Source organism: Scomber scombrus, chromosome 24, assembly GCF_963691925.1.
Source record: "Scomber scombrus chromosome 24, fScoSco1.1, whole genome shotgun sequence".
In the NCBI taxonomy this organism is placed as follows: Eukaryota; Metazoa; Chordata; class Actinopteri; order Scombriformes; family Scombridae; genus Scomber; species Scomber scombrus.
Genome location: NC_084993.1, coordinates 35,122 through 52,500, shown reverse-complemented (window position 1 = coordinate 52,500; position 17,379 = coordinate 35,122). Strand labels below are relative to the sequence as shown.

The window sequence follows — 17,379 nt, the reverse complement described above, 5'->3', positions numbered from 1 at the left end:
AACAGAGTAAAGTAGAACACAGTAGAGTAGAGTAGAACACAGTAGAACAGAGTAGAGTAGAACACAGTAGAACAGAGTAGAAAAGAGTAGAGTAGAACACAGTAGAACAGAGTAGAGTAGAACACAGTAGAACAGAGTAGAGTAGAACACAGTAGAACACAGTAGAACAGAGTAGAGTAGAACAGAGGAGAAAACAGTAGAACACAGTAGAACACAGTAGAGTAGAACACAGTAGAACAGAGTAGAGTAGATCAAAGTAGAGTAGAACAGAGTAGAGTAGAACACAGTAGAACACAGTAGAGTAGAACAGAGTAGAGTAGAACACAGTAGAACAGAGTAGAGTAGAACACAGTAGAACAGAGTAGAGTAGAACAGAGTAGAACAGAGTAAAGTAGAACACAGTAGAGTAGAGTAGAACACAGTAGAACAGAGTAGAGTAGAACACAGTAGAACAGAGTAGAGTAGAACAGAGTAGAGTAGAACACAGTAGAACAGAGTAGAGTAGAACACAGTAGAACAGAGTAGAGTAGAACAGAGTAGAGTAGAACACAGTAGAACACAGTAGAGTAGAACAGAGTAGAGTAGAACAGAGTAGAACAGAGTAGAACAGAGTAGAGTAGAATAGAGTAGAACAGAGTAGAGTAAAAACAGTAGAACAGAGTAGAGTAGAACAGAGTAGAACACAGTAGAACAGAGTAGAGTAGAATAGAGTAGAACAGAGTAGAACACAGTAGAACAGAGAAGAGTAGAACAGAGTAGAGTAGAACACAGTAGAACAGAGTAGAGTAGAACAGAGTAGAACAGAGTAGAGTAGAATAGAGTAGAACAGTAGAACACAGTAGAACAGAGTAGAGTAGAACAGAGTAGAGTAGAACACAGTAGAACAGAGTAGAGTAGAACACAGTAGAACAGAGTAGAGTAGAACAGAGTAGAACACAGTAGAACAGAGTAGAGTAAAACACAGTAGAGTAGAACAGAGTAGAGTAGAACAGAGTAGAGTAGAATAGAGTAGAACACAGTAGAACAGAGTAGAGTAGAACAGAGTAGAACAGAGTAGAGTAGAACACAGTAGAACACAGTAGAACAGAGTACAGTAGAACACAGTAGAACAGAGTAGAACAGAGTAGAGTAGAACAGAGTAGAGTAGAACAGAGTAGAACAGAGTAGAGTAGAACAGAGTAGAGTAGAACACAGTAGAACAGAGTAAAGTAGAACACAGTAGAACAGAGTAGAGTAGAACAGAGTAGAGTAGAACAGAGTAGAACAGAGTAGAGTAGAACACAGTAGAACACAGTAGAACAGAGTACAGTAGAACACAGTAGAACAGAGTAGAGTAGAACAGAGTAGAGTAGAACAGAGTAGAACAGAGTAGAGTAGAACACAGTAGAACAGAGTAGAGTAGAACAGAGTAGAACACAGTAGAACAGAGTAGAGTAAAACACAGTAGAGTAGAACAGAGTAGAGTAGAACAGAGTAGAACAGAGTAGAGTAGAATAGAGTAGAACACAGTAGAACAGAGTAGAGTAGAACAGAGTACAGTAGAACAGAGTAGAGTAGAACACAGTAGAACACAGTAGAACAGAGTACAGTAGAACACAGTAGAACAGAGTAGAGTAGAACAGAGTAGAACAGAGTAGAGTAGAACAGAGTAGAACAGAGTAGAGTAGAACAGAGTAGAGTAGAACACAGTAGAACAGAGTAAAGTAGGACACAGTAGAACAGAGTAGAGTAGAACAGAGTAGAGTAGAACAGAGTAGAACAGAGTAGAGTAGAACACAGTAGAACACAGTAGAACAGAGTACAGTAGAACACAGTAGAACAGAGTAGAGTAGAACAGAGTAGAGTAGAACAGAGCAGAACAGAGTAGAGTAGAACACAGTAGAACACAGTAGAACAGAGTAGAGTAGAACACAGTAGAACACAGTAGAACAGAGTAGAACAGAGTAGAGTAGAACAGAGTAGAGTAGAACACAGTAGAACACAGTAGATTAGAACACAGTAGAACAGAGTAGAGTAGAACAGAGTAGAACAGAGTAGAGTAGAACACAGTAGAACAGAGTAGAGTAGAACACAGTAGAACACAGTAGAACAGAGGAGAAAACAGTAGAACACAGTAGAACACAGTAGAGTAGAACACAGTAGAACAGAGTAGAGTAGATCACAGTAGAACACAGTAGAACAGAGTAGAATAGAACACAGTAGAACAGAGTAGAACACAGTAGAACACAGTAGAACAGAGTAGAGTAGAACACAGTAGAACACAGTAGAACAGAGTAGAACAGAGTAGAACAGAGTAGAGTAGAACAGAGTAGAGTAGAACACAGTAGAGTAGAACACAGTAGAACACAGTAGAACACAATAGAACAGAGTAGAGTAGAACACAGTAGAACACAGTAGAACAGAGTAGAGTAGAACACAGTAGAACAGAGTACAGTAGAACACAGTAGAACACAGTAGAACACAGTAGAGTAGAACACAGTAGAACAGAGTACAGTAGAACACAGTAGAACAGAGTAGAATAGAACACAGTAGAACACAGTAGAACAGAGTAGAGTAGAACAGAGTAGAACACAGTAGAACAGAGTAGAACACAGTAGAACACAGTAGAGTAGAACACAGTAGAACAGAGTACAGTAGAACACAGTAGAACACAGTAGAACACAGTAGAACAGAGTAGAATAGAACACAGTAGAACACAGTAGAACAGAGTAGAGTAGAACACAGTAGAACAGAGTAGAGTAGAACAGAGGAGAACACAGTAGAACACAGTAGAACACAGTAGAGTAGAACACAGTAGAGTAGAACAGAGTAGAGTAGAACAGAGGAGAACAGAGTAGAGTAGAACAGAGGAGAACACAGTAGAGTAGAACAGAGGAGAACACAGTAGAGTAGAACAGAGTAGAGTAGAACACAGTAGAGTAGAACACAGTAGAGTAGAACAGAGTAGAGTAGAACAGAGTAGAGTAGAACACAGTAGCACAGAGTAGAGTAGAACAGAGTAGAGTAGAACACAGTAGACCACAGTAGAACAGAGTAGAAAAGAGTAGAACACAGTAGAACAGAGTATAGTAGACAAGAGTAGAGTAGAACACAGTAGAACAGAGTAGAGTAGAACACAGTAGAACAGAGTAGAGTAGAACAGAGTAGAGTAGAACACAGTAGACCACAGTAGAACAGAGTAGAAAAGAGTAGAACACAGTAGAACAGAGTATAGTAGACAAGAGTAGAGTAGAACACAGTAGAACAGAGTAGAGTAGAACAGAGTAGATTAGAACACAGTAGAACAGAGTAGAGTAGAACACAGTAGAACACAGTAGAGTAGAACAGAGTAGAGTAAAACAGAGTAGAACACAGTAGAACAGAGTAAAGTAGAACACAGTAGAACAGAGTAGAGTAGAACAGAGTAGAGTAGAACACAGTAGAACAGAGTACAGTAGAACACAGTAGAGTAGAGTAGTACACAGTAGAACAGAGTAGAGTAGAACACAGTAGAACAGAGTAGAGTAGAACAGAGTAGAGTAGAACACAGTAGAACACAGTAGATTAGAACACAGTAGAACAGAGTAGAGTAGAACAGAGTAGAGTAGAACACAGTAGAACAGAGTAGAGTAGAACACAGTAGAACACAGTAGAACACAGTAGAACACAGTAGAACAGAGGAGAACAAAGTAGAACAGAGTAGAGTAGATCACAGTAGAGTAGAACAGAGTAGAGTAGAACACAGTAGAACAGAGTAGAGTAGAACACAGTAGAACACAGTAGAACAGAGTAGAGTAGAACACAGTAGAACAGAGTAGAGTAGAACAGAGTAGAACAGAGTAAAGTAGAACACAGTAGAGTAGAGTAGAACACAGTAGAACAGAGTAGAGTAGAACACAGTAGAACAGAGTAGAAAAGAGTAGAGTAGAACACAGTAGAACAGAGTAGAGTAGAACACAGTAGAACAGAGTAGAGTAGAACACAGTAGAACACAGTAGAACAGAGTAGAGTAGAACAGAGGAGAAAACAGTAGAACACAGTAGAACACAGTAGAGTAGAACACAGTAGAACAGAGTAGAGTAGATCAAAGTAGAGTAGAACAGAGTAGAGTAGAACACAGTAGAACACAGTAGAGTAGAACAGAGTAGAGTAGAACACAGTAGAACAGAGTAGAGTAGAACACAGTAGAACAGAGTAGAGTAGAACAGAGTAGAACAGAGTAAAGTAGAACACAGTAGAGTAGAGTAGAACACAGTAGAACAGAGTAGAGTAGAACACAGTAGAACAGAGTAGAGTAGAACAGAGTAGAGTAGAACACAGTAGAACAGAGTAGAGTAGAACACAGTAGAACAGAGTAGAGTAGAACAGAGTAGAGTAGAACACAGTAGAACACAGTAGAGTAGAACAGAGTAGAGTAGAACAGAGTAGAACAGAGTAGAACAGAGTAGAGTAGAATAGAGTAGAACAGAGTAGAGTAAAAACAGTAGAACAGAGTAGAGTAGAACAGAGTAGAACACAGTAGAACAGAGTAGAGTAGAATAGAGTAGAACAGAGTAGAACACAGTAGAACAGAGTAGAGTAGAACAGAGTAGAACAGAGTAGAGTAGAATAGAGTAGAACAGTAGAACACAGTAGAACAGAGTAGAATAGAACAGAGTAGAGTAGAACACAGTAGAACAGAGTAGAGTAGAACACAGTAGAACAGAGTAGAGTAGAACAGAGTAGAACACAGTAGAACAGAGTAGAGTAAAACACAGTAGAGTAGAACAGAGTAGAGTAGAACAGAGTAGAACAGAGTAGAGTAGAATAGAGTAGAACACAGTAGAACAGAGTAGAGTAGAACAGAGTAGAGTAGAACAGAGTAGAACAGAGTAGAGTAGAACACAGTAGAACACAGTAGAACAGAGTACAGTAGAACACAGTAGAACAGAGTAGAGTAGAACAGAGTAGAACAGAGTAGAGTAGAACAGAGTAGAGTAGAACAGAGTAGAACAGAGTAGAGTAGAACAGAGTAGAGTAGAACACAGTAGAACAGAGTAAAGTAGAACACAGTAGAACAGAGTAGAGTAGAACAGAGTAGAGTAGAACACAGTAGAACAGAGTAGAGTAGAACAGAGTAGAACAGAGTAGAGTAGAACACAGTAGAACACAGTAGAACAGAGTAGAGTAGAACAGAGTAGAGTAGAACAGAGTAGAACAGAGTAGAGTAGAACACAGTAGAACAGAGTAGAGTAGAACAGAGTAGAGTAGAACAGAGTAGAACAGAGTAGAGTAGAACACAGTAGAACACAGTAGAACAGAGTAGAGTAGAACACAGTAGAACACAGTAGAACAGAGTAGAACAGAGTAGAGTAGAACAGAGTAGAGTAGAACACAGTAGAACACAGTAGATTAGAACACAGTAGAACAGAGTAGAGTAGAACAGAGTAGAACAGAGTAGAGTAGAACACAGTAGAACAGAGTAGAGTAGAACACAGTAGAACACAGTAGAACAGAGGAGAAAACAGTAGAACACAGTAGAACACAGTAGAGTAGAACACAGTAGAACAGAGTAGAGTAGATCACAGTAGAACACAGTAGAACAGAGTAGAATAGAACACAGTAGAACAGAGTAGAACACAGTAGAACACAGTAGAACAGAGTAGAGTAGAACACAGTAGAACACAGTAGAACAGAGTAGAACAGAGTAGAACAGAGTAGAGTAGAACAGAGTAGAGTAGAACACAGTAGAGTAGAACACAGTAGAACACAGTAGAACACAATAGAACAGAGTAGAGTAGAACACAGTAGAACACAGTAGAACAGAGTAGAGTAGAACACAGTAGAACAGAGTACAGTAGAACACAGTAGAACACAGTAGAACACAGTAGAGTAGAACACAGTAGAACAGAGTACAGTAGAACACAGTAGAACAGAGTAGAATAGAACACAGTAGAACACAGTAGAACAGAGTAGAGTAGAACAGAGTAGAACACAGTAGAACAGAGTAGAACACAGTAGAACACAGTAGAGTAGAACACAGTAGAACAGAGTACAGTAGAACACAGTAGAACACAGTAGAACACAGTAGAACAGAGTAGAATAGAACACAGTAGAACACAGTAGAACAGAGTAGAACACAGTAGAACACAGTAGAACAGAGTACAGTAGAACACAGTAGAACACAGTAGAACACTGTAGAACACAGTAGAACAGAGTAGAGTAGAACACAGTAGAACAGAGTAGAACAGAGTAGAACAGAGTAGAGTAGAACACAGTAGAACAGAGTAGAACAGAGTAGAGTAGAACAGAGTAGAGTAGAACACAGTAGAGTAGAACACAGTAGAACACAGTAGAACACAGTAGAGTAGAACAGAGTAGAGTAGAACACAGTAGAACAGAGTAGAACACAATAGAACAGAGTAGAGTAGAACACAGTAGAACACAGTAGAACACAGTAGAACAGAGTAGAGTAGAACACAGTAGAGTAGAACACAGTAGAACACAGTAGAACACAATAGAACAGAGTAGAGTAGAACACAGTAGAACACAGTAGAACACAGTAGAACAGAGTAGAGTAGAACACAGTAGAGTAGAACACAGTAGAACACAATAGAACAGAGTACAGTAGAACACAGTAGAACAGAGTACAGTAGAACAGAGTAGAACAGAGTAGAACAGAGTAGAGTACCTGTGGGAACATCTGGCCCAGGCGGCCGTACTCACAGTCTGAATATTTGAGACACTGACGGTACGTCATCCCACCTGTACCAAATAATACAAACAGTAGAGAGTAGAGAGGTCAACAGGTCAGCAGGTCAGCAGGTCAACAGGTCAACAGGTGAGCAGGTCAACAGGTGAGCAGGTGAGCAGGTCAACAGGTGAGCAGGTCAACAGGTGAGCAGGTCAACAGGTCAACAGGTCAACAGGTGAGCAGGTCAACAGGTCAACAGGTCAACAGGTCAACAGGTGAGCAGGTCAACAGGTGAGCAGGTCAACAGATCAACAGGTCAACAGGTCAACAGGTGAGCAGGTCAACAGATCAACAGGTCAACAGGTGAGCAGGTCAACAGGTCAGCAGGTCAACAGGTCAGCAGGTCAACAGGTGAGCAGGTCAACAGGTCAGCAGGTCAGCAGGTGAGCAGGTCAACAGGTCAGCAGGTCAACAGGTGAGCAGGTCAACAGGTGAACAGGTCAACAGGTCAACAGGTGAGCAGGTCAACAGGTGAGCAGGTCAACAGGTCAACAGGTCAACAGGTGAGCAGGTCAACAGGTCAACAGGTGAGCAGGTCAACAGATCAACAGGTCAGCAGGTCAACAGGTGAGCAGGTCAACAGGTGAGCAGGTCAGCAGGTCAACAGGTCAGCAGGTCAACAGATCAACAGGTCAACAGGTGAGCAGGTCAACAGGTCAACAGGTCAGCAGGTCAACAGGTCAGCAGGTCAACAGGTCAACAGGTCAACAGGTGAGCAGGTCAACAGGTCAACAGGTGAGCAGGTCAACAGGTCAACAGGTGAGCAGGTCAACAGGTCAACAGGTCAGCAGGTCAACAGGTCAGCAGGTCAACAGGTCAGCAGGTCAACAGGTCAGCAGGTGAGCAGGTCAACAGGTGAGCAGGTCAACAGGTGAGCAGGTCAACAGGTCAGCAGGTCAACAGGTGAGCAGGTCAACAGGTGAGCAGGTCAACAGGTCAGCAGGTCAACAGGTGAGCAGGTCAACAGGTGAGCAGGTCAACAGGTCAGCAGGTCAACAGGTCAACAGGTCAGCAGGTCAACAGGTGAGCAGGTCAACAGGTCAGCAGGTGAGCAGGTGAACAGGTACCTCTCTCAGTGAGGGTCAGACAGGCGTCGTCATAGCTACATTCTCGTTGTTTGGAGCAGCTTCCTGTGTAATCCTTACAGCTGAAACACCGAATGGCCGATCCTAAAAACATTGAACAAACAGCTGATCCTAAAAACATTGAACAGCTGATCCTCTGCAGGCTGACAGCACAAACTGCAGGTTAACACTTTATGCAGATTATATTTTTATTTATGTCAATTAATTTATTTTCATGGTGAACTAATGTAACAATAATGCCAATGCTAATGCTAATGCCAATGCTAATGCTAATGCTAATGCCAATGCTAATGCTAATGCCAATGCTAATGCCAATGCTAATGCCAATGCCAATGCTAATGCTAATGCCAATGCTAATGCTAATCGGGTGAAACATACCGAGTCCAATCAGAGTGCAGCACAGCACCACACAGATGCACAGGGAGCGCTTCATTTTCACCTCCTCAGCTCACAAGCTCATCTGGAACCCAAACAGAGTACACTGAAGTACTGTGTAGTACTCTGTAGTACTCTGTAGTACTGTGTAGTACAGTGTAGTACCGTGTAGTACCGTGTAGTACTGTGTAGTACTGTGTGTAGTACTGTGTAGTACTGTGTAGTACTGTGTAGTACTGTGTAGTACTGTGTAGTACGGTGTGTAGTACTGTGTAGTACTGTGTAGTACACTGAAGTACTGTGTAGTACTGTGTAGTACTGTATAGTACTGTGTGTAGTACTGTGTGTAGTACTGTGTAGTACTGTGTAGTACTGTGTAGTACTGTGTGTAGTACTGTGTGTAGTACTGTGTGTAGTACTGTGTAGTACTGTGTGTAGTACTGTGTAGTACTGTGTAGTACTGTGTGTAGTACTGTGTAGTACTGTGTGTAGTACTGTGTGTAGTACTGTCTAGTACTGTGTAGTACTGTGTGTAGTACTGTGTAGTACTGTGTGTAGTACTGTGTAGTACTGTGTAGTACTGTGTAGTACTGTGTAGTACTCACCCAGCAGCAGTCAGTAGTTCTCTCTCTGGTTGCAGTTGATGAGTGACGGCTGAGTCCGACTCTAACAGACAGCAGAGGGCACCGCCCCCCCCCCCCCTCCACCAGGAGGAGCCTGAGTGTCTTTGTTTTCTGTTTTCACAAACTGAACTGAGTTCAACCCACAGTACTACTACATCTAACCTACTAGAACACTGCTCATAGAACCTTATGAACCTACTAGAACACTGCGCTCCCAGCTCATAGAACCTTATGAACCTACTAGAACACTGCGCTCCCAGCTCATAGAACCTCATGAACCTACTAGAACACTGCGCTCCCAGCTCATAGAACCTTATGAACCTACTAGAACACTGCGCTCCCAGCTCATAGAACCTTATGAACCTACTAGAACACTGCGCTCCCAGCTCATAGAACCTTATGAACCTACTAGAACACTGCGCTCCCAGCTCATAGAACCTCATGAACCTACTAGAACACTGCGCTCCCAGCTCATAGAACCTTATGAACCTACTAGAACACTGCGCTCCCAGCTCATAGAACCTTATGAACCTACTAGAACACTGCGCTCCCAGCTCATAGAACCTTATGAACCTACTAGAACACTGCGCTCCCAGCTCATAGAACCTCATGAACCTACTAGAACACTGTGCTCCCAGCTCATAGAACCTTATGGACCTACTACAACACTGCGCTCCCAGCTCATAGAACCTCATGAACCTACTAGAACACTGCGCTCCCAGCTCATAGAACCTTATGAACCTACTAGAACACTGCGCTCCCAGCTCATAGAACCTCATGAACCTAGTAGAACACTGCGCTCCCAGCTCATAGAACCTCATGAACCTACTAGAACACTGCGCTCCCAGCTCATAGAACCTTATGAACCTACTAGAACACTGCGCTCCCAGCTCATAGAACCTTATGAACCTACTAGAACACTGCGCTCCCAGCTCATAGAACCTTATGAACCTACTAGAACACTGCGCTCCCAGCTCATAGAACCTCATGAACCTACTAGAACACTGCGCTCCCAGCTCATAGAACCTTATGAACCTACTAGAACACTGCGCTCCCAGCTCATAGAACCTTATGAACCTACTAGAACACTGCGCTCCCAGCTCATAGAACCTTATGAACCTACTAGAACACTGCGCTCCCAGCTCATAGAACCTTATGAACCTACTAGAACACTGCGCTCCCAGCTCATAGAACCTTATGAACCTACTAGAACACTGCGCTCCCAGCTCATAGAACCTTATGAACCTACTAGAACACTGCGCTCCCAGCTCATAGAACCTCATGAACCTACTAGAACACTGCGCTCCCAGCTCATAGAACCTTATGAACCTACTAGAACACTGCGCTCCCAGCTCATAGAACCTTATGAACCTACTAGAACACTGCGCTCCCAGCTCATAGAACCTTATGAACCTACTAGAACACTGCGCTCCCAGCTCATAGAACCTTATGAACCTACTAGAACACTGCGCTCCCAGCTCATAGAACCTTATGAACCTACTAGAACACTGCGCTCCCAGCTCATAGAACCTCATGAACCTACTAGAACACTGTGCTCCCAGCTCATAGAACCTTATGGACCTACTACAACACTGCGCTCCCAGCTCATAGAACCTTATGAACCTACTAGAACACTGTGCTCCCAGCTCATAGAACCTTATGAACCTACTAGAACACTGCGCTCCCAGCTCATAGAACCTCATGAACCTAGTAGAACACTGCGCTCCCAGCTCATAGAACCTCATGAACCTACTAGAACACTGCGCTCCCAGCTCATAGAACCTCATGAACCTACTAGAACACTGCGCTCCCAGCTCATAGAACCTTATGAACCTAGAACACTGTGCTCCCAGCTCATAGAACCTTATGAACCTACTAGAACACTGTGCTCCCAGCTCATAGAACCTTATGAACCTACTAGAACACTGCGCTCCCAGCTCATAGAACCTCATGAACCTACTAGAACACTGTGCTCCCAGCTCATAGAACCTTATGAACCTACCAGAACACTGTGCTCCCAGCTCATAGAACCTTATGAACCTACTAGAACACTGTGCTCCCAGCTCATAGAACCTCATGAACCTACTAGAACACTGCGCTCCCAGCTCATAGAACCTCATGAACCTACTAGAACACTGCGCTCCCAGCTCATAGAACCTCATGAACCTACTAGAACACTGCGCTCCCAGCTCATAGAACCTCATGAACCTACTAGAACACTGCGCTCCCAGCTCATAGAACCTTATGAACCTAGAACACTGCGCTCCCAGCTCATAGAACCTTATTGACCTACTAGAACACTGCGCTCCCAGCTCATAGAACCTCATGAACCTACTAGAACACTGCGCTCCCAGCTCATAGAACCTCATGAACCTACTAGAACACTGCGCTCCCAGCTCATAGAACCTTATGAACCTACTAGAACACTGCGCTCCCAGCTCATAGAACCTCATGAACCTAGAACACTGCGCTCCCAGCTCATAGAACCTCATGAACCTACTAGAACACTGCGCTCCCAGCTCATAGAACCTCATGAACCTACTAGAACACTGTGCTCCCAGCTCATAGAAGATGACAGATGACATCGTGATGATGACCCTCACACTACCAGCAGAACCCTCACAATACCAACAGAACCCTCACACTACCAGCAGAACCCTCACACTACCAACAGAACCCTCACACTACCAGCAGAACCCTCACACTACCAGCAGAACCCTCACACTACCAACAGAACCCTCACACTACCAGCAGAACCCTCACACTACCAGCAGAACCCTCACACTACCAGCAGAACCCTCACACTACCAACAGAAGCCTCACACTACCAACAGAACCCTCACACTACCAACAGAACCCTCACACTACCAGCAGAACCCTCACACTACCAACAGAACCCTCACACTACTAACAGAACCCTCACACTACCAGCAGAACCCTCACACTACCAACACAACCCTCACACTACCAGCAGAACCCTCACACTACCAACACAACCCTCACACTACCAGCAGAACCCTCACACTACCAACACAACCCTCACACTACCAGCAGAACCCTCACACTACCAGCAGAACCCTCACACTACCAGCAGAACCCTCACACTACCAGCAGAACCCTCACACTACCAGCAGAACCCTCACACTACCAGCAGAACCCTCACACTACCAACAGAACCCTTAAATATGAGCAGGTGAGTTTATGTTGAGCTTTATGAAGCTATAAGTTATTCCTGCTTCTAAACATGAAATATAAAGTCAGATATTAGTGTGTGTGAGAGCTGCTGAGGCTGTGATGAAGAAGAAGAAGATGATGATGATGATGATGATGTTGATGGTGTGATGAGGGAAGATAAGAGGCTCATTTATCTCAGCCCACATGAAGAAAAGCTGCAGTGTTTCGTCCTCGAATGACCCAGAGACACAGAGACAAGGACACACACACACAGACACACACACACACACACACACACACACACACAGAGACACTCAGAGACAGTCGGCTTCAGTTCGGCTCAAACAAACAAACAAACAAAGAGAGTCTTCAGGTCTCGAACACAGCGATGCATTCACTGCCTGTCGGGTCATCAGAGCGCTGAACACAGCGATGCATTCACTGCCTGTCGGGTCATCAGAGCGCTGAACACAGCGATGCATTCACTGCCTGTCGGGTCATCAGAGCGCTGAACACAGCGATGCATTCACTGCCTGTCCGGTCATCAGAGCGCTGAACACAGCGATGCATTCACTGCCTGTCGGATCATCAGACCGCTGAACACAGCGATGCATTCACTGCCTGTCCGGTCATCAGACCGCTGAACACACTGCTCATCAATCATTCATCACATCAGCTCTCACACCACTCACATCACTTCCTCTCATTCTGTCTCTGAAGGACTACAACTCCCAGTATGCACGTGGGCAGCAAACGTCCAATCACAGAGCTTCATGTTCTGGGATCATGTGACCTAAATAAGGAATCCTTCTCAATGACCTTTGACCCCTCCCACCAGCAATGCAACATCACTAATTACTGTGTGGATGATGTCAGCAGTGAGCTGGCTGCTGATTGGTCCACAGACAGCAGGTAAGGGTGGCTGACAGGTGAGCAGCAGGTGAGCTCATTAAAGATTCAGCAGCAGCTTCACTGAGAGCGTCGGAAAGAAGGAAAGAAAGGACAGAAAGGAAAGAAAGGAAAGAAAGAAAGGACAGAAAGGAAAGAAAGGTTGGTGTGTGTGTGTGTCTCTGTGTGTGTGTGTCTGTGTGTGTCTCTCTGTGTGTGTGTGTGTGTGTGTGTGTGTGTGTCTCTGTGTGTGTGTGTGTGTATATGTGTGTGTCTCTTTGTATGTGTGTGTGTGTATATGTGTGTGTCTCTTTGTATGTGTGTGTGTGTATGTGTGTGTGTGTGTAGCTTCAGTCTTTAATGAGCTCATTCTCTGTTTATATTGTTGTGTGAAGCTGGTTCTATGTTATAAATCATATGATCAGTTAATCAATAATCAATCAATAATAATCTTCTGATCAATAAGCAGCATTATTGATTAATATATAGATGATAGATTATAACCCTGATTGGCTGTGAGACATTATAGAGGATGATCATGTGACCCGGACTACAAATACACATAGAGTCATGGTGACATCATCATAGTGACATCATCATAGTGACATCATCAAACTGCTTTTCAGACAGAAACTCATCATGGATCCGGACAATATCGGTGAGTTCAACTCTACTGTCCTCTACTGTCTCCTACTGTCTCCTACTGTCTCCTACTGTCCTCTACTGTCCTCTACTGTCCTCTACTGTCTCCTACTGTCCTCTACTGTCTCCTACTGTCCTCTACTGTCTCCTACTGTCCTCTACTGTCTCCTACTGTCTCCTACTGTCCTCTACTGTCTCCTACTGTCCTCTACTGTCTCCTACTGTCCTCTACTGTCTCCTACTGTCTCCTACTGTCCTCTACTGTCTCCTACTGTCCTCTACTGTCCTCTACTGTCCTCTACTGTCTCCTACTGTCCTCTACTGTCCTCTACTGTCTCCTACTGTCCTCTACTGTCTCCTACTGTCCTGTACTGTCTCCTACTGTCCTCTACTGTCTCCTACTGTCCTCTACTGTCCTCTACTGTCCTCTACTGTCCTCTACTGTCTCCTACTGTCTCCTACTGTCCTCTACTGTCTCCTACTGTCCTCTACTGTCTCCTACTGTCTCCTACTGTCCTCTACTGTCTCCTACTGTCCTCTACTGTCCTCTACTGTCCTCTACTGTCTCCTACTGTCCTCTACTGTCTCCTACTGTCCTCTACTGTCTCCTACTGTCCTCTACTGTCTCCTACTGTCCTCTACTGTCCTCTACTGTCCTCTACTGTCTCCTACTGTCCTCTACTGTCCTCTACTGTCTCCTACTGTCCTCTACTGTCTCCTACTGTCCTCTACTGTCTCCTACTGTCCTCTACGGTCTCCTACTGTCTCCTACTGTCCTCTACTGTCCTCTACTGTCTCCTACTGTCCTCTACTGTCTCCTACTGTCCTCTACTGTCCTCTACTGTCCTCTACTGTCTCCTACTGTCCTCTACTGTCTCCTACTGTCCTCTACTGTCTCCTACTGTCCTCTACTGTCTCCTACTGTCCTCTACTGTCCTCTACTGTCTCCTACTGTCTCCTACTGTTTCCTACTGTCCTCTACTGTCTCCTACTGTCCTCTACTGTCTCATACTGTCCTCTACTGTCTCATACTGTCTCCTACTGTCTCCTGCTGTCTCCTACTGTCTCCTACTGTCTCCTACTGTCTCCTACTGTCCTCTACTGTCTCCGACTGTCCTCTACTCTCCTCTACTATCCTCTACTGTCTCCTACTGTCTCCTACTGTCCTCTACTGTCCTCTACTATCCTCTACTGTCTCCTACTGTCTCCTACTGTCCTCTACTATCCTCTACTGTCCCCTACTGTCCTCTACTGTCTCCTACTGTCCTCTGCTGTCCTCTACTGTCTCCTACTGTCCTCTACTGTCCCCTACTGTCCTCTACTGTCTCCTACTGTCCTCTGCTGTCCTCTACTGTCTCCTGCTGTCTCCTACTGTCCTCTACTGTCTCCTACTGTCCTCTACTGTCCTCTACTGTCTCCTACTGTCTCCTACTGTCTCCTACTGTCCTCTACTGTCTCATACTGTCTCCTACTGTCCTCTACTGTCCTCTACTGTCTCTTACTGTCCTCTACTGTCTCCTACTGTCCTCTACTGTCTCCTACTGTCTCCTGCTGTCCTCTACTGTCTCCTACTGTCCTCTACTGTCTCCTACTGTCTCCTACTGTCCTCTACTGTCTCATACTGTCTCATACTGTCTCATACTGTCTCCTACTGTCCTCTACTGTCCTCTACTGTCTCCTACTGTCCTCTACTGTCTCCTACTGTCCTCTACTGTCTCCTACTGTCTCCTACTGTCTCCTACTGTCCTCTACTGTCTCCTACTGTCTCCTGCTGTCCTCTACTGTCTCCTACTGTCTCCTGCTGTCTCCTACTGTCCCCTACTGTCCTCTACTGTCTCCTACTGTCCTCTACTGTCTCATACTGTCTCATACTGTCTCCTGCTGTCTCCTACTGTCCTCTACTGTCTCCTACTGTCCTCTACTGTCTCCTACTGTCCTCTACTGTCCTCTACTGTCTCCTACTGTCCTCTACTGTCTCCTACTGTCCTCTACTGTCTCCTACTGTCTCCTGCTGTCCTCTACTGTCTCCTACTGTCCTCTACTGTCTCCTACTGTCTCCTACTGTCCTCTACTGTCTCATACTGTCTCATACTGTCTCATACTGTCTCCTACTGTCTCCTACTGTCCTCTACTGTCTCATACTGTCTCATACTGTCTCATACTGTCTCATACTGTCTCCTACTGTCCTCTACTGTCCTCTACTGTCTCCTACTGTCCTCTACTGTCTCCTACTGTCCTCTACTGTCTCCTACTGTCTCCTACTGTCCTCTACTGTCTCCTACTGTCTCCTGCTGTCCTCTACTGTCTCCTACTGTCTCCTGCTGTCTCCTACTGTCCCCTACTGTCCTCTACTGTCTCCTACTGTCCTCTACTGTCTCATACTGTCTCCTGCTGTCTCCTACTGTCCTCTACTGTCTCCTACTGTCCTCTACTGTCTCCTACTGTCCTCTACTGTCCTCTACTGTCTCCTACTGTCCTCTACTGTCTCCTACTGTCCTCTACTGTCTCCTACTGTCCTCTACTGTCTCCTACTGTCCTCTACTGTCTCCTACTGTCCTCTACTGTCTCCTACTGTCTCCTACTGTCCTCTACTGTCTCCTACTGTCCTCTACTGTCTCCTACTGTCTCCTATTGTCTCCCACTGTCTCAGATCATGTGTCTTTCTTCACATTCTTCCTGTTCAAAGCTCCATCAGTCACACACCTCTGATACACCTTTTCATATTGTATTGTTTCCTGTTTCCTGTTTCCTGTTTCCTGTTTCCTGTTCAGAGGGACTGAATGAAATCCGTCCGTCTGTGTACAGAACAGCCATGAAGCTGCAGAGCCTCTGCAACCGTGAGTACCAACATCTGCATACCGTATATAACATCTGCATACTGTATATAACATCTGCATACTGTATATAACATCTGCATACTGTATATAACATCTGCATACTGTATATAACATCTGCATACCGTATATAACATCTGCATACTGTATATAACATCTGCATACTGTATATAACATCTGCATACTGTATACAACATCTGCATACTGTATACAACATCTGCATACTGTATATAACATCTGCATACTGTATATAACATCTGCATACTGTATACAACATCTGCATACTGTATATAACATCTGCATACCGTATATAACATCTGCATACTGTATACAACATCTGCATACTGTATATAACATCTGCATACCGTATATAACATCTGCATACTGTATACAACATCTGCATACTGTATACAACATCTGCATACTGTATATAACATCTGCATACTGTATACAACATCTGCATACTGTATATAACATCTGCATACCGTATACAACATCTGCATACCGTATATAACATCTGCATACTGTATACAACATCTGCATACTGTATATAACATCTGCATACCGTATACAACATCTGCATACCGTATATAACATCTGCATACTGTATACAACATCTGCATACTGTATATAACATCTGCATACTGTATACAACATCTGCATACTGTATACAACATCTGCATACCGTATACAACATCTGCATACCGTATACAACATCTGCATACCGTATACAACATCTGCATACTGTATATTTGTGTATAATAGTGTATATTTGTGTGTCCAGTGGAGGGTGTGCTTGTTCGACACATCTCTGCAGCCCTGCTGACGGTGGGCGGAGCTAACCAGCAGCAGGATGTGGTGATGAGCCGGGAGGAAGTGATGCTATTTCTGACCAGGATGTTCCTCAGCGTGTCACAGGAAGTGCCAGGTCATGTGACGGCGGTGGTTCCAGAGGAGACGTGCAGTCTGATGTTCAGGATGTTCGACCGGTTAGTTTTTCAAAATAAAAGACCAACATTTTACCTGCTGTTTGGAAACTGTGACAT

The 17,379-nt window shown here is 44.4% G+C and overlaps 1 protein-coding gene across 1 annotated transcript in view; it reads right to left on the bottom strand.

Annotated features, from left to right (window-relative positions):
- LOC133976501 (CD59 glycoprotein-like) overlaps positions 1–8,800 on the bottom strand; it is a 10,458-nt gene extending 1,658 nt beyond the window's left edge. Inside the window, exons 1-4 of the mRNA XM_062414721.1 lie at positions 8,778–8,800; positions 8,176–8,257; positions 7,780–7,881; positions 6,650–6,723 (exon numbers count right to left, since the gene is read on the bottom strand). Of these exons, the coding sequence (XP_062270705.1) occupies positions 6,650–6,723; positions 7,780–7,881; positions 8,176–8,230 (231 nt within the window). The 5' untranslated portion in view covers positions 8,231–8,257; positions 8,778–8,800. The remainder of the gene's footprint in view (positions 1–6,649; positions 6,724–7,779; positions 7,882–8,175; positions 8,258–8,777) is intronic.
- Positions 8,801–17,379: the final 8,579 nt, after the last annotated feature.